Here is a 17562-nt window from a genome sequence, read left to right as displayed (position 1 = left end):
ATGAAGAGAATGTACAGTATGAGGGCTTCTGCATACACTCGTATTGCCAAAACTCAGAATCAAGTCACAAAAAAAAAAAAAACAGAAAACTGACACTAGTGATAAAAACCACTAAAAAAAGACAATACTACTACTAATACTACTAATAATAATAACCAAAGCATTGCTTTTTGATCATCAGTGATTTTGTTTGTGTCTTCCAGAGACTATTGTTTCAAACAAGAAAGCGTGAGAACTTGAAAGTGTGCTATGAGAGTATGTGAAGTGATTGCGTGTGTTTTACGCTCAATGTGTGAGAATTGGCAGCTTTGGTGCAGGCTCTAAAAATGTAGGTGATTTTTTATTTTTATTTTTTGCTTTCACAGTTACAAATAAAGAGTTCAAGATGTTTCAAAGACAAGTTACTGTAAAGAGTCAAACAATGTAAATGCCTTAAATACTGTAGAGGAATTATAATATAATTGTAACAGTTTTTCTATTGTTACAAAAGAATAATGCACACACAACATGATGAACTGTGAGGCATCTGAGTCCCAACAACAGAAGACCATATCAAACCATACTCATATAAGCCAGAAGCAAGGAATCTGAGTCTACAGTGGACACAGGTTGCTGAAAGATTGCCAGTTAAAGTCTGGTTAAAGATCAGGCAGCCCACTGTGGCCTTGAAAGCTGTCAAGTAACTATATTTTCTAGCACACTTATACATCCTCCGTTTCTGTGGCAGTTTTTTGCTGTCGGGTTGCCAGCTCAAAGCATGACTGTATCTGAGCACTTGGGGGTGAACTTGCTCAAGTTGTAGATTAAAAACTACCTTTATTTCTCTATTTAATCTCCTGCTACACTTATGCACTTATCCCAGTCTTTCAGTAGTGTGTGGATACTATTTTTTTTCTTAGTATGCCATGATCTGACTGCCTGTTTCACATCTGTAATGCTGGCCTCCCAGGAACTCCTTTAATGGCCCAAACATACGGAAACTGTTTGGAGTGAGGTCAGGAGTGTACAGGGGATGTGGCAATAATTCCCAGTCGAGTTCCTGTAATGTGCAAGTGGTTTGTGAATCATTGTGTGTACAGTTCCCACAGACAGATGTGTCTTTTTCCCAAGTTGGTGACAAGTTATTTGCACCATTCATATGTTTTATTACTTTTTATGTTTTGTTTTTTTTTACTTTTTTTTTTACTGTGCTTAACATCTTCAATCAGGAGAGAATTCATCAGAATTCATATGGATATATATTGTATAAAAATATAAAAATAAGTTTGATGCGTGTGTGGCATTTGTGTGTGCGTATGCATATGTATGGAGAGAAAGAGAGAGAGAGGTTGACAGAGAATTCAAAGGAAAGCAGACACAAATGACAAATGTTAGTCCGTGGTTTTGGCATTTCTTGTATTTTAGACATTTTCTCCATTTCTGTATCCTCTTTTTTCAACCGCATTCATCTGAAGGTTTTCACTTTTGGTTTAGAGTTTCTACAGATGGCATTTTAAGGATCAGTGAACAGACTGACTAAAAAAAATCTGTGTCTCCTTCCTCTTCTATCTCACCATGCTTGGTGAATTTTCTTTGATGGGTAACATCCAATCGATTCTGCCAAGGAAGTGTTAACTTTCAAAAAACTTATTGCTTGGTTATCTCTTAAGCAATGACAGCATCTGTTCGTAGGCTGGTCTTCAAGAACATTATCTTTACCAGAATAACCAGTAAGTTATTGCAAAGTTTCTTCATGTTTTACTGTCTGATGGCCATGCAGTCTTCTGAATTGAAAATATTTAGTCAATATGATTTAAGTAGAAACCAAAATCCTGTATACAGATTTAAAAAGCAGTCTACTCGATTACAAAAGCAGAAGACTTTAAAGCAGTGGGGTGTAAAAGTGACAGGTAGCAAGGTGGTGTAAGTATACTAATTATCTACACAACATATTTATTTATGGAGCAGTGTTGAGTTTGCAGAAAATCTGATTTGTATGCTTGTTGTATTGACTACATTATTGTTTTAAAAAACCATGTACGTATAGATAAGGTCTGGGGTAATAAAAGTCCACTCTTTGCTGCCCATGTGATCAAACCAACACTCCATGTCTTGTCAAAGTTTTCATTTATTTGTATTATATTATTTATTGTTTTATATCATTTATATGTTTCAATATTTTTTATTGTTATTCATCATTATTTTTCATCCTGGTAGCTTTAAATAACTTATCAATGTCTAGTGTAAGTCATGATGGCTATTAGGGACTATTAAGTACTGACTCAGTTTGAGTTGCGATTTCATATTACAATTTTTTTAATATCATTTTTCTATACATACATTTAGGTTTTATCACAATTCTAAACAAACTTGCCATATACTTTTTGCCAATGTGTGAATAGTGTAAAGCATGCCACCTACAGGACTATAGTAGAACAACATCATTTTACCACCTCAAATATAAACAGATGAAAAATGAATACTCACCCACCGTTTATACAGCTTCATCCTGTGTACAGGCTCACAGGGGGCCTGGAGCCTATTCCAGGTGCCAATCCATCACAGGGCACAACCACATACACACACTCATATGCTCATTCTCACACTACTGGCAATGTGGGACCAACATTTAGCCTAATCCGCATATCTTTGGACAGTGGAAGGAAACCCACCAAGCACGGGGAGAACATGCAATCTCCATGCAATACACAGATCTGAGGTGGAAATCAAAACATCAACCTTGGAGGTGCGAGGCCACAATGATAACCACTATGCCACTGTGCTGCCATGATTTTTAATTCAGGTACATTGCAATTCTTGGTAAATTTCTGGGGTTTAAGAGAATTTAAACACATAGAGATTATGATAAAAGGAAAATATTAAACTTTTGGGTAGTAGGGTATACCATGTTGTATTTGATAAATTTTCTGCAACAGAATGCTTTACCGTGTTTAATATCCTACTCCAAAGTGAACTATTGTGAGCCTTAAATGATACCTAAGCCAAGATTGACACTTTACTCACTCATCGTCTATACTGCGCTAATTTGTATACAGTGTCTTGGGGCGCCTGGAGCTTATCCCAGGGCACAAGGTGCCAATCCACACTCACGCAGACACTTATTCACACAGTACAGGCAATTTACCCTAATCTGCAAGTCCTTGGACTATGAGAGAAAACCAGAGTACACAGAGGAAACCCACCAAGCACAGGAAGAACATGCAAAACCTAAACCTGGAGGTGCAAGGGGACAGAAGTGATGGATCATGATTCATGACTGATTGGTTCTTTTTGAACGAGTCTTTAACGTGATTCGGACAGATGAGTAGTCTCAGAGAGTGATTCATTGGTTTTTGTACTGGGCATGTATGCGCAAAACATTGCTAAACCTCCATAGGTTATGTATAGGAAACAGAAATGCGTAGTTACCTTTGAGTCTTGGTCCGAATGACTCGAACCAGAAGATATAAGAGGTGAGCTGCTCAGTCTGTTTATTATAATATGTCCTGCATTGTAATATGTTCATTACTGGAAAGGTTGGGGCGTGCCGAAGGGTAGAGGGCATGTTAAAAGAAACTGGTGGGTGAATGGAGCTTTTGCTTTGGCCAATCAACGTGCCGAAAGGTAGGGGGGATGTCAAAAGGTAGGGGGCGTGTCGAAAGGTAGGGCGTGCCGAAAGGTAGGGGCGTGCCGAAAGGTTTCTCATTGGTGAATGGAGCTTCTGCGTTGGCCAATCAGCGTGCCGAAAGGTAGGGGGCGTGTCGAAAGCTTTCTCATTGGTGAAAGGAGCTTCTGCGTTGGCCAATCAGCGGTAATCCTATTTATATGTAAGTACCCTTAGTTTAGCGTGGAAGAACATGGCGGCGGTAAGGCTTGGTGTGGTTAGTCGATATAAATAATTATTTTCTTTATTTTCGTCAATTAATTGTTCGTTTAATTGTTGTCGACAGACACATATTACTGTGAGACGAAACACGGACAGGTTTTCACTCGAAGTAAGGGTTGGCAGTTTGTATCGGTGTCCGTTTTGCGCTACAGATGTTTTTAGTCCTCGTAAAATGTTTTAGGTCTCGTCATTTTATTCTGACAGAGAGTTTAAAGGATTCTGTTCCATGGACTGCTACTACAGCATAAATAAATGAATGAATGAGCAGATTGAGTGTACAGGTTGGGTGGAGTACACTCTTAAACGGAGCAGCTCTGCCTCTAAATGAAATGTTTTATTGGCTAAAATTGTCTGTTTACTGAATAAGTGACACTTTAAAGGTTACTAAACTGTACCCATCCTCCTCTTTATTGTGGTGTTTTATGAACTATTACATTATACATTTTACATTATGCTCATATCTATTTGTAAATTCCTGTCTACAGTTAATAACAACTTGTATATATTGACCACCCACTGTAAATTTATAATTATAGTTACTTGCAATATGTATACTATGCTTACATAATATCCTGCACATAAGTATAGTTACCAGCCATACCAGTTACCATAATATCTTTCTGTAATAGTTACCCATAGCTTCTTCATGGACATACCCCTCTTAAGTGTACTTAGACTTTATACCTTTATCCTGCACTTTCTGCTAATTGCACTTCTGGACCTAAACTGCATTTCGTTGCCTTGTACTTGTACATGTGTAATGACAATAAAGTTGAATCTAATCTGATCTAATATTTGTCCTTATCAGGCAATGTCAAAGTCAACGTTATTGTCAATTCTGCTACACATACAGTGCATACATATAGAGAATTGAAATTACATTTCTCTCAACCCTTGTTACAAATAACACTGAAAAAAACTTAAATAAATCTTAAAAAAATTAAATAACACTGGAGAACTTGGAGAACAACATAGGTAAGATAATTGGGTTACTGTTCTGCAAAAAGGGACAGTTTACAACACAGAAGGCTGATATGGTGAAAAATGGAACAGTGCAATAAGAATAGTGCAAGTGTGCTTATTTTAGTTGAGTAAAGTGACATTTTAAAGAGCAATATAAAACAGTATAAACAAGAATGTTTATACTTTTTATCGTAGTTGCACTCCTAGTAAAACTACAGGAAACAACTGTCAGTTCAAAACATTCTGAATGACTAATTCTGTAACTTTTTTTGGTCTTGTTTAACCAATACAAAGTTAATAGTATTCCAAAAATATTAAAATTACATAAAAAGTTTTATGAACAGCTTGTGGTACTATATTCTTTTAAATAATTTATATAATTTAATAATAAATAATTTAGTAATTTGATTTTGATTATGGGTTTAATACAGTTAAGGCTAGAAGGAATACAGCTCGAGCTCTATTGGGCATGCGCACATCAATCTAACGTTTTTTTTTTCTCTCACTATACAACAATAAAACTTTTTGTATTACAGAAAGGATTAGTTTTAGACGTGAAAATGATACAATAGGTATAACAATTCATTTCATTGTTAGTTTCCGGTCGGAGCTATATATCCCTTTTAGCCACGACCATGACTCAAACGCGCGAGGATGACGTCAGTAACCCGTGGCAACGCAGTAGAATGTTTAGAAAGGAATATTTGTAATATTGATATTTTACAGGAAAAGAATGGAATTTTAATATGAAGGATTATGTTGGCTGCATTACTTAAACGCATTAGAAAGAACAATAGCGTTTCATATTAGCCTGTTATAATTCCGATAGAGGTCGTAACATAGCCTTTAAACAGGCAACTTGTGCAACCAATCATGAAGAGCTTTCGGCAAGCCCCCTACTTTTCGGCACGCCCCAACCATTCGACACGCCCATTACTCCGAGCTGCACCTCCCCCTGTCTCAAAATGTGTGTATTTAGACGTGTTGGGGGTCTGTTTACTGAAAATGTAATATTTTATTTTATTTCTGATAAAAAAAAACGTTTATTGTGATGAACGAGAATCAAAGAACCAAGTCATTATAATGATCCAAACTTCCCATCACTAGGGGACAGTGCTAACCACTGAGTGCTAACCAGCCTCCGTGCCGACACTGACAACTTAGCAACAACAAAAAAAAATCTGTTATGACGTCCAAGTTGTGAACGGGTCGTTGAAAAAGGAACGCTTTAGCATAACTAGCGGCTGAAAGGGAGCACTGCAGTGTCTTGGACACTGGCGGAGGGGAAGGGAATGACTTGCAGTGATGAATGAATGAGGGCGAGTGGGGGAGGATTAAATACACTTGCATGACCTGAAATAAGCAGAAGCGCGACATTGATACGTAATAAACAAGACGCGTGTGTGCACTAGCAATAAAAATAAATAAATACATAAATAAATAAATAAACGGATCACGCCGAGGTGAAGACTCGTGATCGTACTGTACAATGCTGGAATGAGAAAAGTGTGAATGAGCTGCAGACGGACCCGATGCGGTATGGACGCAACACTGCTCGAGTCACACACAAAGTCCGCGCAACAGGTTAGTAGTGTGGGGTGTGGGGTTTGGAGTGCACGTGAACTGCTCTGTCTTGATTTTAGATACTGAGAATTTTACATGCATGGGGAAAAGGTAGCGGTTTAGCAAAATGTGGCTCGAGGCTACAGTAAAGAAATAACGTGAGCTACGCGAACACAGTTACAGCACGGGAGCAAAGGAGTCGAAGCGGGACTCGTATGGTATTATTATTGCTGATCTACCTTTAAACAGCTCCTTTAGTGTGTTTTGCATCGCAGATCCTAGCAGCACCAGGAGTTTTTTTTTAAGATGTAGGAAGATTCTTGACTTTATTCGCACTTCTCTGACTTTTCTCTCTCTCTCTCTCTCTCTCTCTTTATCTATCAGTTGCTCCTATAAACGACGATGGTTCCCAGTAAGTGGACTATGAGCGCAGGACTTCTTCACCACAAGTCCCCTCCGAGGTCCTGGTTTGGGATCCGTCCGCGTCTCAGTAAGCGCTGTTACAATCCTCTAACATCTCATTTCATTCTTTATGTTCACGTTTCTAAAAGTTCTCTTATATCCCTAAAATTCACTCTTGTGGAGGGAAAAAAAAGTTTCTGTCATATTCTGTAGTTGTCTCTCTAAGAGTTTGGCTGAGAGTTTGTGTTGTGGTTTGTTTGCTTTGGTTGTTCCAGGCAGAAACAGTTAAATGCGATATTAAAAAGTTCCTCCAGAACGGTTCTTGGGTTTGTTCTGTATGGTGAACGTTTAAATATGTAACTATTATGAGCTTCAAACTATTTCATATTGGATTTCATACTGTGGGTTGTTTGGGCCGGGCGGCATGATGGCGTAGTGTTGGCACTGTAGCCTCGTACATCCAGCGTTGGGGTTCGATATCCCTCCTTGGGTCCGATATCGAAAAGGTTCTTTGGATTGTTCCCCATGCTTGGTGGGTTTCTTCCCACAGTCCAAAGACATGCAGATTAGGCTAATTGGTGTTCCACAGTTGTCCGTAGTGTGTATGTGTGTGCCTTGCGATGGATTTGCACCCTACACAGGGTGTACACTGCCTCATACCCCAAGTCTATTGGGATAGGCTGATGATGATGATTATTGAGTGAGTAAGTGTATATGGTTTGTTCACTGCTTTTGTTGATTTCTGTTGATCAATCAAATAGTTTAAAAAGTTCCTCTAGGACCCCAAAATGTCTTTTGTTTCATACAGGATTTCTTTTACTGTAAGTTGTTTGGTCTGGTTAGCACTGTGGCCTCGCACATCCAGGGTCGGGGTTCGATTTTCACCTTGGGTCCGATATCGAAAAGGGTTTTAGGATTGTTCTCCATGGGGAACGTTGTCTGTAGTGTGTACATGTGTCCCCTGTGATGTATCGGCACCCCATCCAGGGTGTACCCCACCTTGTGCCCTAAGTCTACTGGGATAGGCTCCAGGCCCTCTGCGACCCTGTATACATTATAATAGATGATGAGTGAGTTGGTATGGTTGGTGGACTGCTTTGGTTGTTTTCTGTTAATTAATCAAATAGTTAAACACGATATAAAAAAAGTTCCTCTAGGACCCAAAAAGGTTTTTGGTTTGTTTCTACATGAAGAATGTTTAAATATTTTGTGTACAGACATAACTAAAATGTAAATTTTATGGTGTATTTTGAGCGTAGTGGTTAGCACTGTGGCCTCACATCTGCAGGGTGAGGGTTGGGGTTTGTTTCCCACCTTGTGTCTGTGTGAATGGAGATGCATGGTCTCCCTATGCTTGGTGGGTTTCTTCCCACAGTCCAAAGACATGCAGATTAGACTCATTGGTGTTCTACAATTATCCGTAGTGTGTATGTGTGTGCCTTGAGATGGATTGGCACCCTATCTAGGGTGTACACTGCCTCGTGCCCCAAGTCTCTTGGGATAGGCTGATAATGAGTGAGTAAGTGAGCGTATATGGTTTGTTCACTGCTTTGGTTGATTTCTGTTGATCAATCAAATAGTTAAAGAAGTTCCTCTAGGACCCAAAAAGATTTTTTGTTAGTTCTACATGGGGAAAAATTTCATAGAGGATTTTTTTTACTGTAAGTTGTTTGGTCTGGTTAGCACTGTGGCCTTGCACATCCAGGGTCGGGTTTGATTTCCACCTTGGGTCTGTGTGTTGAGTTTGCATGTTTTCAGTTTTCGTATTTGGTGCGTGTTCTTCGGGTACTCTGGTTTCCTCCTGCTGTCCAAAGACATGCTGATTAGGCTAATCGTTGTTCCGAAATCGCCTGTAGTGTGTGTGTGTGTGTGTGTGTGTGTGTGTGTGTGTGTGTGTGTGTGTGTGTGCTCTGCAATGGATTGGCACCCTGTCCAAGATGTACCCTGCCTCATACCCGACTCCTGGGATAGGCTTAATACTCCATGATTCTGTACACAGGATAAACTGTATAGAAGATGAAAAAAGGTTGTTTGGTTTGTCTTGCTTGCTTAACTTTTCAGGTTTCACACCCATTCATATCCCTAGGTTTTAAAAGGGAAATCTCATCGACTTCTACTTCTTCTTTTTTAATGAACTGTCATGGCACCCTTTCTGTTGGGTGCAACAACCTATCACATCAATGCTATAAGGGGACATAATATATATTTCAGAGGAAACAAACCTCTAGCCACCCCAAGCACATACATTCGTACAGTTTGGAAGGAAGCGCACCAATGCGCTTTGGGAAGAACCTGCAAACTTCAAGCATATAGCCCAGAGGGAAGATTCAACCTCTGAAGATCCGAGGTGATCGTGTAGCCAAAGAACACTTGAGGAACTCATACAGTATTTCATTCTAATGAATCAAAACATCATTATTGTTTCCATAATTGCCATTCTGGCATGTATTAATATTTGTGCTGATGTCAAGTGCTATTAGTAGAAATGAATTATCTTTCTTAAATATCATTCTGTCTTTCATTTTCATTTCAATACCCATCCCTCACCTTCCAACAAGTACATCTTACTTCTGCTAGATAGCCTTCATGTGTTGTTCCCATCAAGCGCTCGCCACAGTGGACCATCCGATCCTAACATACATCCGGTTTAAAAAAAAAGATATTATTATTCTTTTATGCCGAATACCCTTACCTTCCTGACACAACCGTCCTCTTCTATTCTGGCCTAATGATGCCCAGCATTCTTAGTGCCAGTCCCAAACCTTCTGCTTGGCAGACAAGAAGCCTCCTATTGAGCCATTAATGCCCTAGAACAAAACTGAACTTTGCTTTAGTTAGGTGAAGTTACCAGGTAAGCAACCATGCTCTAGACACCTCAGTCGCACCTGTGATAGGATTAGTCTGGCGATGTGTAGTACTGGAGCAGATTATATTTAGCAGCACAGTAATTAAAGCAGGAGCATGAGCTAGTAAGTCATGAGGCACTAAAGCATGGCTTTAACACACAACAGGGCAATTAATCCTCTCTGAAGTACAAGGCTTTCTTGTGGAGCCAGTAGTGTGTGTGTATGTGTGTGTGCTCGCACATGGTGTTGGGGGTTGTTTTGGCTTTCTTACTACATTTGTCTCTCTTAAAAGCAACTTATTTATATATTTATATATATCCCTGTTAATCTTAACTTTGATGTACCTCTTCTTTGTGCTCGTCTTGATCTGTCGTGCGGCTTTCTTTAGAGTTAAATCTGAACCGGTGAACTCGACCGATTTGTCAGTCTGTTTGTATAGGAAGTTATCTTGTCATCCACGACGTCACTGGGTATTAATTAGCTCCGATGATGAGGTATCATCTCGGCATGCTTAGTAGAGTAGCAACTACATTTTCCTGCCAAGAGTCAAATGACCTATTAGCCATTACTGGTGTGTGTGTGTGTGTGTGTGTGTGTGTTTTAGTGCAAGCTTATTTTTGTTCCAAGCATCATCCAGACAGTCTGATAGAAAGCAGGTGGTATTCGTATAATGCTGCAATACTTCTGCGAGGAGCTCAGATGCTAGAAAAGGTGGTATTGCAGGGCTGGAATATTTTCCAATATGGCAGAGCTGTCCTGCGGCGCTTTCTCTTTCATGTTCCAGACAGAATTTATTAACATTTATGTTATAATCTTAAGTGTAACCGTGCGCTGTGCTTGGTAAATGGGTTTACCATGTGCGTGCCTCTAAAAGCCCGAACCACATATGGACACAAACTCAACATCAAAAAAAAAAAGAAGCATGAAGTCATGACTATTAATACACGTTCACTTTAGACCATTACTTTTTTCATCTTTCTTGTTTTCTTATCATCACCTTCCATCACTCGTTCCCTTTTGGTATGTAGTTCTGTCATCTCCAGCTTTTTTGGTTTTGTTTAAAGATTACTTAATGAAATAGATTAGCAGTGTTTTCAAATGTGCTGATGTCTTCATGTAACAGATAATGCATCGCTTAAAGCGGGTATTTGAGGTTCTTGAGTCAGAACCCATCTGTAACGTGTAATAAGACAGTATGCAGACTATTATGGAGCCGGAATCATGTTCCCTTGAATGTTGGCTAGATTGGGAAATTGTGCGATCTGAGACTCATTACCTTCCTAAACCATTAAAAAAAGGTGTCTGTAGAGTTTTTTTGAAATTGGCCTCTCGTTGCTAATGGTGACCTGGTCTCATTGTTTTGTCGGATGGATGAACCTCTTCATACAACCTCGTCCACTGGTTAGGTCCTACCCATTAATGCGACTTGCTTCAGAAGCATTACTTGTGTCTTGTTTCTCTAGAGATTTCCCCATACCTTTCTGAATTGCCATGTTGATTTAGATGATGTTGGGTGTTTTTACCTACATGTTGTGCCATAACAGCTTCTCTCTTTAAACTGCTGTTTTAGCCTTTCTTTAGCCCAGACGAGGGCCCACACCCAACTTTATGACTGTTTTGGTGCATGGCAGGCCTCCATTAATAAGCATGTCTTGCAGGATGAGCTGTCTAATATCATCTTTCAAGAAGAAGAAGAAAGACATGTCTGCTTTCAGAGCTCCTACAGTAGTTATTTCACCTGGTAACAATTATAGGATTTTATGAACCAAGGTGAAGAAATTCATAGTTGTTATGAAGGTCCTACTGTTTGAATGGACTATATTTTTCCTACCTAGAATTTTTATTTATTTATAATTTATTATTATTTATTTAGATCTGTCCTTGAGTAGTTGAAAAATAGTTTTCCTGTTCATGATGCTGTGATTAAATTGAATTTAAGGTCAAATAGTCCCAGGATTGAATGTGATAGATTGTAACCTTGGCAGTGACCTGAAATACGTTTGTGTGCTACACTTTTTCAAAATAAATGTGTTATTTATGCTTACATCCAGATCTGATATTTGTGGTCTCGGTACATATAACCTGAAGGATAGGATCTATGCATCTAAGAGTCGTATATAGAAAAATACACACGTATACAGAAAATAACACTGGTACTGTTTTTCTGCACTTTGTACTTAAATATAGACAATGCAGACAATGCAGTATATTCGATATATTATTTTGAAATCTGAATCGATATGCTTATCCATTCTTCTGTTCGGCATTATAGATAAAGTGGCATGAATATGGAACCTTGCAAATGAATTATGAGCCAAAGCAGTTCAAAGTCTGCTGGATATCATGAGGGCGTTATATAATTTTATGTTGCTATTACACTCACTGGGCAATATGGCCAAAAGTATGTGGACACACAATCATCATCAAACTGATACCACAACGTTGTAAAGGAAGCACACGTCTGCCTAGAATGTCTTTGTATGCTGTCGCATGTTACCCTTCATGGTTTTGTAATGGGAGCATACAGCATGGGAGCGCAAAGGTCAAGTGTCCAAATACCTTTGGCCACCCAGAGTAGATCATAGCAGACTTCAATTTTATTCATTTTTGTAGTATGTTTGTTATGTTTGGATCTGAAAATTATTTTTTTTTTAATGGATTAGGAATCGCTTCTGGGTTTTGCATAAAAATAGCGAGGAACAAGTTTGACAGAGTTACCAAAAGAACTCCTTTAATCTTCAGCACACTCAGTAAAACCTAATCTCACAAATCTGTATCTAACAGTACTGACTATTTTCAAGTATTGACTGTTTAATTTATTAATCTTTACATCATTTGAAGTTTACATTTAGGCATTTTGGCAGATGCCCTTACCAGAGCGACATACATTTTTATCACATTACATATCTGAGCAGTTGAGGGTTAAGGGCCTTGCTCAAGGGCCTCAAGTGGAGACGTGGGGGTCGTAGGGTTTGAACCTGGGACCTTTTCCAATGCCTTTTACTCTTCATATGTACACTACACAGTGAAATTTTTTATTCTTCGCATATCCCAGCTTTGCTAGTAGGCTGGGGTCCGAGCTCAGGGCCAGGCATTATATGGCACCCATAAAGCAGACAGGGTTAAGGGCCCAAAAGCGGCAACCTGGTGGGGCTGGGGCTCGAACCCTCAACCTTCTGATTAATATCTCAGAACTTAAACACACTGAGCGACCACTGTCCCCTAAAAGATGAAGTGGAAGTGACAATCCTTCTGAAATACCTACTACAGTACCTTCGGATTAACCCAAGAAACTTTATAGGAGTTTCTTTTATGTGGAAATGCTTTCAAAATATAATTGCATGATATAATTTTTTATAACTTTATAAAAAGTTTCTTTGATGTAGAAATGCTTTCAAAAGCATTAAAAGTCATTTTTTTGACGTCTGCAAGCCCAAGACTTTCTCACAGTACTGTAACTAAAACAGCTGTTGGGTTTTACTGAGTGTACTGGAGAATGAGTTCTTCTGGTGACTTTTACACACTTGCTCTTTTCCTCCTGGGTTTTGCAGGAAACCTCCTTTAGGTTTTTCTGTTTCCATCTGAAAACTGTTATGTTATGTAATATGTTGCTGTCTTTACAGGCATGCAAATATCCCTATGTAGTGTTATTTATTTACGTATTTATTTTTAGGGTTTTGTACCTGATAATGCAGACATGATAAACATATCAAAATGTAGTAAAGATAATGCAGTAAGTGATTGCTGTACACATACAGTAGAAGATTTGTAAAAGCATGGCCACTTATAGCAATGTTTATCAAGAGAGGTTTATCGGAGAAGCTTGCCTTCCACCCCCCTCACTCCCCTCCACCCCAAGTGGTATTGTTTTAGAAGGTTTTAAAAAGTGGTATATTCCTGAACTATGCTTATTGTGGCAAAGCAACTGATCATATTGAAATAAAAAAAATGATTCGGATGATGAGATAAAGCCATTAGTAAACATTTTCTGAATGTTTCACATCTGGCCCTGAGTATATATTTATTCCAGTAATTCTAAGAACAGATCCTGAACTTTTGCTTGTAGCAGAAATTAAGGGCAAGCTTGAGTTCTGGAGCTCCATGACAAGCCTGCACTTTCAAAGCTGGCCCAGATTGCTACCACATGTGGATCAGAGCTCCAAGTGGTCATCCGGCTGCCGTCCTGCCCTTTAATTTCTTATCCCAAAATTGGACATCTGAGTTGCTGTATGACATTGTTCTTGCCTTCCCAGACTAGCACAGTGTGTGCTCACTGATTCTTTCCCGTTCCAGCTGGCAGATAACAATGAATCAGCCTCACTGGAGAGAATTCAACACAGAGGTGATATGTTGGGAGACTTCAGGCTCATTTCAGCATTAGGAAATGCGGAAGCTAAACTTTCTGTTCTCCTAAACCCAAACAAAACCGTCTCACGGAGAACTGGATATGATGTCATTCTGATTGTGTTTATATTTCGAAAGTATTTTCTTTGCAGGGCAGCCAGTTCATTTTATCTTCTCAGTCTGCTAGCCTGCATTGTGTCTCTACATAAATAGCTGAAAACATTAGTGTGGTCACATTGCCTCAACAAGGCATAAATCCATCACCAAGCAGAGGGTGCCAGAGTGCGATGAATGCACAAAAATGTCAGGCCTTTAAAGTTTGTGCAAATTATGAGGAAAGTTCACTGTCTGCGTAGGAAGTGGGCTACAAGAGATCTTTGTGTCACCTATATTGAAAGCTGTTGGCTCAGGCTGTCCCAGCATGCATTTCATCCTGTTGTGAATGCAACATTTGTCTGGATGTGTAGGTCGAATGCCGTCTCTTAGCCGGCCCCCTCTGCCATGGCACACCAAGCAGTTTGTGTCCAGCACTAAGTTTGAGTTTCAGGAACTGGGTCATACTGTCGAGATGAGGACTTGTCAAAGGAAGCAGGATTTTTGTCATGGTGGAAGGATCTACTTTAAGATTCGTTCCTCATGGCAGAAGTTGCCGACTGGGCAGGTTTGTGGGAACTTTGCTCTGTGTCGACATTAAAACTCTTGTCTCTATTTTAAAATTAAAAACAGATTGCAGGACGGACTCTTTGTCAAAACACATTGTCAGATGTGTCCCCGGTTCCTTTTAAATGGCTACAACACCCTTCTGGAATTGTTTCCGTTGTCATACTGGCATGCCATGGATCTTGAATTAACCTGGGAAAGAACCTGTACCGGTTTATGATTTATAGAGAATTCATTCCTTTCAGTTCTTACAGACCTTGGAAGTAGAGTTGTTTGGACAAATGATGGCCTCAACTCCAGCCACTTGGAGGACTTCTGTCCACAATATGAATTCTCTGCCAATTTGATGGTTGGTGAAATAAGCTAAGCTACAAGAGGGTGATCTATTTTGACCCCAGAAAAGCCTCACTGTTGGCCATGTTCCTTTACTGGAAGAAGCGTGGGGCCTATGAGCTGGAGACACTTCCGTCCTCAATACTGGGGGCCGAACGCTACTCCTGGTCCTCCTCCCTGGATGTCATTCATGATCTATATGGTAAGGCTAAGTTCCATTCCTTTTAAGAAATTCTCCACAATATGTGAGAACATGCGGTTTACTGGGAGTCATTAATTTGGATTTATGAGCATAACAATATGGAAGCATTTAATACTGATTAAAATATCCTAGTTATGTTTTAAGTGCTATTTATAGAAAAGGTGGGCTAGGAACATGATTATAGGACTTTTTTTTTGTAAGGTTTTGAATTTGAAGTAAAATACTTATACTAAATAAAGCATATATTGTTGACTGTATTGCAACTAGAAGGTTAAGGCTGGCAACCAAAATTCAGGGTTTTAAGAATTTAGTTTTAAGAGAATGTTTGACCAGCACAGTCTTATTCTCCCTCTCTCTTTCTCTCTCTCTTTCTCTTGCACACACCACCTTTTGATCAAAGTCCATTGATTTCTTGGAACAGATTAGTAAATATAATGTGTTTAAATGTACTTGGCCAGTCATCGACATACATGGGAGGCAAGGCATAAAATATCACATGAACAACAGCTTCAAATCATGTTTTAATTAGATTTTTTATTTTTGTTAAAGCATGAAGTAACTATAATTGGTCCAAATGTAAATTATAAAAAGTATTACCTTTTTTAATTCTTTAAAACATTTTAAAACACTCTTAAGCCCTGTTTAGAAGTGTGTACCCCTTTCTATATATATATATAGCAAAATTTTTGTAATACAGTGAAACCTCGGATTGCGAGTAACGTGTCTTGCAAGATGAGCAAAGATTTAAAAAAAAATTTGAGCTGGTCTTGGTTTACGAGTACCGAGTATCATGTATCACGCATGCGCTTTTGTGACTTGTCACATGACGTAACCTTATCAAAGAATTTAATAAAATATGAAAATAGATATTCCCAAATATTTAATATATGCTATAGGGAATTGCACGCAACATACATGGATTTTTTTATTTAATTTTGTTTTTTAATGACCCGCCCCAACCCACCACGCAAGTAAAGTGACAATTTCTTTACCCGCCCCAACCCGACCCGTGGGTTACCAGACGCCCCGCGCATCACTAGCGCGCGTGAACTGTTTCTTTCAACACACGTAAGTGCGCGCGTGTAAAGCAAAGTGTATGCATAGATATTCTTTCTCGCTCATTGATACAGGAGAAAGGGAAAGCACAAAAAAAATCACATTTAAGTTGAAGCAAAGTCGGGTTCGGATTTTTGGCTGATAAATATATATTTTTTCAGAGCCAGTGGTTTTTAGCACATTATATATGACCTTTTATTCAATCTGGCAACCCTGTATTATACGCTGCCCAAAAAAAAAAGGCACACACAATTCATTTTATTTTGCCTTTATTATTACCACGGCATCATTTAGATAACATTATGCAATGTCGTAACATTTTATTTCAGTCCAGAGTCGCATTAATTTCTCTTTAAAATTTTGTATTGATGATGGGAGAGTCAGACCATCCATAAAGTCTGCATCATTTTTTTTTCCAGCAGATCCCAAAGAGTCTCAATGGAGTTAAGGCCTGGACTTAATGACAGCCAGTCCATGTATGAAAATGATGTCTCATGCTTCCTGAACCTCTCTCTCACAATTTGATCCCAATGAATCCTGGCTTAATCATCGTGGAATATGCCCGTGCCATTAAAAAAAAAAAAAAAATTAATGGAAAACCCTTGTCACACACTATATTCAGGTCATCAGATGACATCATTTTCTGGCAACATAACATTGCTGAACCTAGACCTGACCAAATGAAGCAACCCCAACACTGCCCCCACAGGCTTGTACTACCATACATTGGTCAGGTCTAGATTCAGCAATGAGCCATGAAGGGTGCGTTACTTCATTTAGCTCTCTTCTTAGCCTGGGGGTAAATCTGGACTCATCAGACCACATGATCTTTTTTTCCTAATGCTCCTCAATACATTCCTTATTCTCCCAGGCAAATTTAAGGCTTTTTTTTCCATCTGAGGCTCACTGATAAGTGGTTTTCTTAAGGCTACCAGCTGTTTAATCCTAATCCATTGATGTCTTTTCACATTGTGAGTGTGGAAATGCTCTTACTTTCACTATTAAACATAGCTGTGAGTTCTACAGTTGCTTTTAATTCTTTTTTAGGATTTGATTTCACTTAGCTTTTAAGTGATTTCTCATAATGCTCATTCAGGATGTTTTCCTGACCACATTTCTTCCTTGTAGATTCTGGTTCAACACTATACTTCCAGAATTTAATAATGCGTTTTACAGTTCCTAACCCAATTTTCGCAGTTTCAGCAATCTCCTTAGATGTTTTCTTGGTGCAGGCCAATAGTCTCACTCATCTAAAACAGAGTAACATCTTTGCCATGACCACAGGATGTGTCTTCTGACATGGTTGTTTAAGAAATGAGAAGCTACTC

General features: G+C 39.0%; 1 protein-coding gene across 3 annotated transcripts in view; it reads left to right on the top strand.

The window, feature by feature from the left end:
* The first annotated feature begins 1598 nt into the window (after nucleotides 1-1598).
* The window catches only part of plekhg5b (pleckstrin homology domain containing, family G (with RhoGef domain) member 5b), a 77139-nt gene continuing 61175 nt past the window's right edge, over nucleotides 1599-17562 (top strand). The window contains exons 1-2 of one of the 3 annotated variants that reach the window (XM_053482114.1): nucleotides 1660-1709; nucleotides 6776-6881. In XM_053482114.1, coding sequence (XP_053338089.1) covers nucleotides 6794-6881 — 88 coding nt within the window. In that variant the 5' untranslated portion in view covers nucleotides 1660-1709; nucleotides 6776-6793. Of the gene's footprint in view, nucleotides 1710-6230; nucleotides 6413-6775; nucleotides 6882-17562 lie in introns of those variants that run through there. The other 2 variants (XM_053482113.1, XM_053482116.1) reach the window with 2 other exon arrangements.

Source organism: Clarias gariepinus, chromosome 22 (assembly GCF_024256425.1).
Source record: "Clarias gariepinus isolate MV-2021 ecotype Netherlands chromosome 22, CGAR_prim_01v2, whole genome shotgun sequence".
Taxonomy (NCBI): Eukaryota; Metazoa; Chordata; class Actinopteri; order Siluriformes; family Clariidae; genus Clarias; species Clarias gariepinus.
Note: the sequence above shows the minus strand (reverse complement) of the source record. Positions and strands in the feature narration are given on the sequence as shown.